The sequence below is a fragment of the Cucumis melo genome, chromosome 3 (genome assembly GCF_025177605.1).
Source record: "Cucumis melo cultivar AY chromosome 3, USDA_Cmelo_AY_1.0, whole genome shotgun sequence".
Lineage (NCBI taxonomy): Eukaryota > Viridiplantae > Streptophyta > Magnoliopsida > Cucurbitales > Cucurbitaceae > Cucumis > Cucumis melo.
The window spans coordinates 863,155-869,574 of NC_066859.1; the positions used below are offsets into that span (position 1 = coordinate 863,155).

The 6,420-nt window shown below is 34.3% G+C and overlaps 1 protein-coding gene across 5 annotated transcripts; it reads right to left on the minus strand.

Moving 5' to 3' along the window:
* Positions 1 to 1,249: 1,249 nt before the first annotated feature.
* LOC103485426 (transcription factor TGA7-like) lies at positions 1,250 to 6,114 on the minus strand. Of its 5 annotated transcripts, none has more exons than XM_008443011.3 (10): positions 5,337 to 6,114; positions 4,846 to 4,987; positions 4,048 to 4,232; positions 3,874 to 3,948; positions 3,687 to 3,746; positions 3,524 to 3,604; positions 3,401 to 3,458; positions 2,903 to 3,174; positions 2,158 to 2,379; positions 1,250 to 1,687 (listed from the first exon to the last, which is right to left on the minus strand). In XM_008443011.3, exons 3-10 carry the CDS (start codon positions 4,216 to 4,218, stop codon positions 1,505 to 1,507), a joined length of 1,122 nt encoding a protein of 373 aa, XP_008441233.1. In that variant the 5' UTR covers positions 4,219 to 4,232; positions 4,846 to 4,987; positions 5,337 to 6,114; the 3' UTR covers positions 1,250 to 1,504. The 5 variants fall into 5 exon arrangements, with proteins under 5 accessions (XP_008441233.1, XP_008441236.1, XP_008441234.1 ...); XM_008443014.3 differs by having other exon boundaries at positions 4,048 to 4,203; positions 5,337 to 5,802; XM_008443012.3 differs by having other exon boundaries at positions 5,165 to 5,802.
* Between the last annotated feature and the right edge of the window lie 306 nt (positions 6,115 to 6,420).

Consider the following 6,420-nt stretch of genomic DNA (forward strand, 5'->3'; position numbering starts at 1 on the left):
AACAAAATGATATTTTCAAGAGTTCAAAAACTTAGCACATGAAGCATAACTAAAGCAGTCGTTTAACACAATAGTTCTAAATCTTTTTCTGCACCTAATAGGGAGAAGACCTAACGACTAATAAAGAGATAAAAATCAATAATCTATAATGTCAAAAGTCCTATGACCAAAACAATAAGGAAAGAGTTAAACAACAGGATAAATAAAAAAGAGTTTAGTTTTGAATGATAGACCTTATTAGAAAAAACAACCTTAAAAAGGTAACAATATAAGACTTTTTAAATTAACTATAAAACTGTTGTTTAAAAAAAGTGTATTATTTGAATATAAATATTTTAAATTTAAATTAAAAGTGTATTATTTGAATATAAATATTTTAAATTTAAACTAGAAACTCTCTTAAAATGCTTTTGATTTTCCTAAATCCACATTTTATTATATCGTATATATTCAATTTGAATATAATTTAGTGGAAATGCACCCATTTTTATTTTAAACGTTCATGCTCTAATATCTCACCTATGTCAACTTTATTTCTCTCTGCACTATATAGACACATATGCATCTCTCACTACTAAGTGCTCGTTAAGTTTAAATTATTTTGAAAGCGATTTAGATGATTTTTTTCTTAAAATGAAAAATTAGAAAGAAAGAAGAAAGGCCAACTCGAATTGCAAAAAAAAAAAAAAAAAAAGAAAAGAAAAGGTTTTTATGTTTGAAAAGAATGAACACCTTTGAAACTAAGCAAGAAATGTTTGTACAAGTAAAAGCATGTTTTTCACTTGGTCACCAAAGCTTGGATTTGGAGTTGAGATTCATGGGAATGTTGAATGGTTGCTATCCTTTGGACAGCCGTAATTTCATTGGAATGGATTGTAATGTAGTAAAAAAAATTCAAGACCGGACATTTTAAGTCTGAATTATTATTTAAAAAAAAAAAAAACTCATTCTACTCCGACAATTTTCAATCAAACTCTATCTTCCATTGTTTTCACGCTTCACTATCACATTTTTGTTCCATCCTCTATTCGACATACATTCCAACACCTTTCTAATGTCAAGCAATCCTTATTATATTTAAACTCCCTAAGCACTCCCTAAAAATTTTCCATCATAAATCATAAATAATTATATAATGTTGTCGGAGGATCTTGTATAAGATCATAGCACAACCAACCCTAAAAGACTGGTAGAGGTAAATAATATGGAATTATTTTCAAAGAAGAATCCAAGTGGTACACAGAGAGCATACAAAAATATAATTTTACTATATAAAATTAATCAACTAAGTTTCTTACATCTGCACCATTATAAGAACTATTGATATTTACATTTTGAAAACCATAAGAACTTTGCTTACTAAAACGTGGCTAGCAGTGGAACTTATATATCAGGATTTGCATCCCTTTTTTACATAAGAGGCAAAAGTATACATTCCTTGTAGGTCCTATGCCTTGTGGTATTGAATATTATGGTGAATAGAACATGCCTGAGCTTTTCATGGCTAGGCAGGTTCACGAGGTCGAGTGGCCCAGAGCGAACTAAGAACACGGAGACGGTGGAAGTACTCGCCCAAAGCGAGCAAGCCTTGTGCTGCCTGTCTCGTGGTTAGGAGGTGAGACATTCTCTTCAAAGTTTGTTGCCTGAGATGGTCTGCCTGTTCAAGAAAAGAGTAACACACACTCGGCTGAACGAGTGAGGGTTCCGGATCGAAGCAAAAACTATCGTCATACACTTATCATACTCTAGTTTTATGTATAGAAACACAAACGCAGATCATTTCACTAGCATAAGCCAATTGCATCTTGAGGAGTTTGTTTTTTCCTACACAAAGGGTTCTGAGGAAGGATACTTTCTGTTTGAGATTTGATACTCTACAAGAAGTGAATAATTTTGAAGATATAGACTCTGCTTCATCACAGATTACATACTTCTTAAAAAGAGAAAAAAAGTGTTAATGCTAATGAAATCAGTTAGCCAGTACCTAGGATGAAAGTCCTAATAAGAAGATTTGATTTTGGAAAATATTTTACTTAGAAATCAAGCCACAATCGTACAAGAGACAGAGGGTGCAAGTATAGAATAAGTGAATGTGAGAACAAAAGTTGGAACAGAAAGGCAATCAACTACATTTAATTTGGAAGAATGTGCTATTACCTGGCTTATGAAGTTCTCCAATGCTTCTAGTTTCTCCATTCCATCACCCATCTGAGAAATATAGCTTCCTACAGGGTCACCAGCAATGCTGAGGGATAGATTCTGGTGCAGTTTTTCCATTCCTTGAGTGAGCGCATCTTCGGCTTGCCGAGATGACTGTTGCAACTTGTGGATATCTGCTCTTTGTTGTTCATTTAGTGGCTCGAAGTATGGCTTGAGAACCTGTCAGCATATATCAAAGAGTCTTTTACCATCTAAACTAGGATACCAATCTGTTATTTGGCTACATAACGCAAAAATTAAGGGAGAACGTGCACATGTTGGCATATGTGAAATAGTGACGGCTAACCGAATATTGAGAGTACTAGAGAAGAATATATTAACTTAACAACGACGTAGTAAAGTTCAATTTCAGTAAAATGTCAATCAAAAGGTTATCTGTCGTTGATCATCAAGTATAGGACTAAACATTTTGGTATATTGATTTCCAAAGGATTGCTTCTGATACTTGATCACGATTCTACTTAGAAATAAAAATAGAAGAGAAATTCCCTTAGAAAACATCTATCTTCCAAGCTCCAATATAAATAATAACTGATACCTTTTAGCATAACCAATGTACAATTAACCAAAACAAAACAAAACGAAACACGCTTGTAATATAACCAAATAGAATGAACGCATAATGTGGAATAAGTGGCAAACAATTGTTTAAGATCAAGCTAACTGAGACATAAGCTCTTACATTTAGCAGTTCTGATGGGCGAAATCCACCTATCCAGAGGAAAAAACGCTCTGCCGATGATCTCCAAACACCAGACATTAAATAGAAAACATCAGCCTTTGCAACTTTGGCTTTCATGCAGAATAGATTGTGGTAATGGTTTAAGCTGCTCTCCACTAAAATTTGGAGTTCTATATCAGTTGTATGAACTTGCAGCGCCTTTCTAAGTTCGTTGATCTGTCTCTGTTGCTCTTCAACCCAGTGATTGTATTCCATCTCAAATGCAGCAATCCCTGAAAAGTTAAATAGCAGAGATTTCAGATTGAAACCAACTCAAAGTTTCTCTCTTTCAAGGACAACATAACTGCACAGTTATAATTATGTTCGTGTTTGAAGAGAAATAAAGACCTCCTGCCGTTTGTCGAATGATAACGAAACAAAGGAAGGCTAAGGCTATGAAGTAAGCTCAACTGGTTAATGAAAACTAAGGTATGAGGTGAGCTCCGCGGAATCACAAACCTGGGTTTACCAATCCGCTGAATCCAAAGTGACTGGTGTCTACTAAGCAGCCGGTACCCTGCAACAAAGAATTCATGTTTAATATACACAATAAAGACTTAAGAAAAAATATCTCCATCTTACCTTCTGTTGCCTAGTTCTTTCTAGCTCCTCCTCCAACTGTGCCAGCTTCATACGGCTAGTTTCTAACTGCTGCACATAAACCTGCAAAACATAGTTCAATAAGTCCTCAAATCACATATCAGATACTCAACAAAAACTTGTAAAAACAATTGCCTTTCAGCACCTTTTTCCTCATACGGCTTTTACGAGCTGCTTCCCGATTTTGTGCTAAACGTCTTTGTACCTGCATATGTGTATTGGATGAGGTACATAGAACTTAGAGCACAAAGGAAAATAAGTAAACGGAACATATGAAAAGAACAAAGGAAATGAAGATTGCACGAGAGACAGATGGTTTGCAGTCTATTTACCTTATCATCGATTGGCTTGTTCATTTCTTCACTGCTCTCGAGATGATCCATCGATTCAAAAGGAACAAACTCGGGCTACAAAGTCAGGAAACAAAAATTACCAGAATCCAACAACAAGAGGATAACCTTGGAAACTCAGATTTTCTAACAAGAGCCAATATAGAGTATTCTCACTTTATTGTCTACACAGTCGTCCACTTTATTAATAGGTGATATGCTCGTATCTAGTCGACTACCAAATGCATTAGTTGGCCATGAGTTGATCTGATGAAATGGCTCATAGATGCCCATCCTTGAAGCATAGAGTTGAGTTGATGAAGAGCTCATACTCTGCTGACCAATCATAAGAGTAAAATGGACTGAAAAGATGGAAAAGAGTAACAAGTTTAAGAAGTGAAAAAGACAATACATCCATCTTTCAACTTCGAAAAAAGGTATGTCATACAGAATAATTGAACTACAAATCACAGAAAGAATGACAGGAAAGAGGAAAAAACAGAATTGAAGAACCACAACAGGGAAAAACAAAAGGAGGTTACAATTCAGTTAACAGCTTTTGGAATCAATCAAAATATTGATCATTCTCTATAAACTATTCCATCTAATAGGCTCCTTTCAATCAAAAACAAAAATGAATTGGGCTTGTAATCACAAATCAAAGCCAACTGAATTATGAACACAACTTCAAATTCCCATCCCCTTCCAATTCTGAAAAGAAACTTATAGCAAGTGCCACCCACATGTAATAAACTCACTTGGGTACAAGCAAAACAGGGCCAAACTTGTATTTCTAAGCAATAACTAACACAAGAAAGTTGAGAGCACAGCAAGAAGAAGAAAGGGACAAATTCAATTCAGAAAAGAACAACTCAAAACTGTCTTGATTCCTTGGCCAGAGCCATATAAGAATAGGAAGAAGATAAATACAGGTGTTTTTGTTTCTTGATGAAACAATTTGAGTTACAAACCTACCTGAATCCAAGTGTAATAACAGTAGAAAATGACCACAGAATGATCTGAAATAGTGGGCAGATTAAAGAAGGTGTGAAAATGATGCAGCCTTCAAAATATAATAAAATAACAAGGAAATGCAGCTCCTCGCTCATTCACTTCCCTGTGAGTTGGAAAGAAACACAAAGAATAAGAAAGCAACTCAACAATGGGGAAAAAAGATACAGAACCTAACTTATATATACAAGTTTATTTTTAACTTTTTCTTTTCTTCTCTCTCTCTCTTCTTTTTCCCCTTTTTTCTCTTTGTTTTTTTGCCCTAAATGCTACTGTCAATCACCTGTTAACGTCGCTATGACTTCATTTTCCACCATGGGAGAGTGAAGCTACCGTGCCATTAGATTACAACTACGTGGATTCTTTTAAGCTCTTTTTCTCGAATGATAAGCAAAACCACCCCCCCCCCCCCCAATAATTATACTCTAAAGTTTAAACTACGCCATTTTTGTTACCTTACGCCTCTCCTTCCGTCCAGTTAACGTACATTTTCCGACGACGTTGCCATTTCCGGCTGTCCACGATGAATCTACTGCAGTACTCTCGAGGTTGATTTCCATGGCCACACATTTTTTATAAAACGAACTACCAAAACTGCCAACTGTGGAGCCCTTTCATATTGGGCCCAGCCTTCTTCAGCCATGAAATTTGGATCGTTCTTCTAATTCCCCCTAATTATATTCGAATCAGCATCTTCAACTCTTCTATAAGATCAAATGAACCATCCATTTTCGCCATAGATTCGGAGCCTTTTGAAGCTTCTCGCACAAATTCCTCAATCCCTTAATAACCCAATAACTAGATTACTCCAGAACTTCAAAATCAACTGTTCGTTGAAGACTATATGCCAAAAATGATAAAAGCAAAGCAAGGTTTATATATATGCGGGGAAGAAGGAACTAAGAACTAAGAAATATATTATATTAACAACAAAAAGTGAATTGCACTACTTTGGCTGACTAAGAATAATTTTAATTAAACATTAGTTCACTTAATCCTCTCTAAAACCGCCATTGATAGAGCTTCCATTAACAACAAAAATTCAAAGTTCAAAGAGAGAGAATACGGAGTTTGAATCTTTGAACAAAGTGGTGAAAGATATTTTCTTAGCACAAAAGAAAGAAAGAAAAAAAAAAAAAAAAGATTGATTTTCATTCACTGAAAAAATGTCTCATCTGTTCCTTCATAGGGGAATTGTAATTCCAATTTCCAATATGATGATGTAATATTCTTAAACGAATGAATAATATGGAAGTAAATAGATTACAATTTTTTTTATATATATAAAAGAAAAAAAAAACAACAACATAATTTGACTGTCAATTTCATCAAAAATCAATCCCATCATTGGATCCCATTTAATATTTTTCATCGATTTTAAAAACACGTAGCTTAAAAGTATATAAAAGCTAGAGTGTATAATTCAACAATTAAGATGCTCTCTCCAATTCTACCTAAAAAAAAGTAATTTTATAAGAATCTTTTTCGGATTTTTTAAAAAATTTCAAAATGTTATAAATTGTTGCAAAATCATTTTAT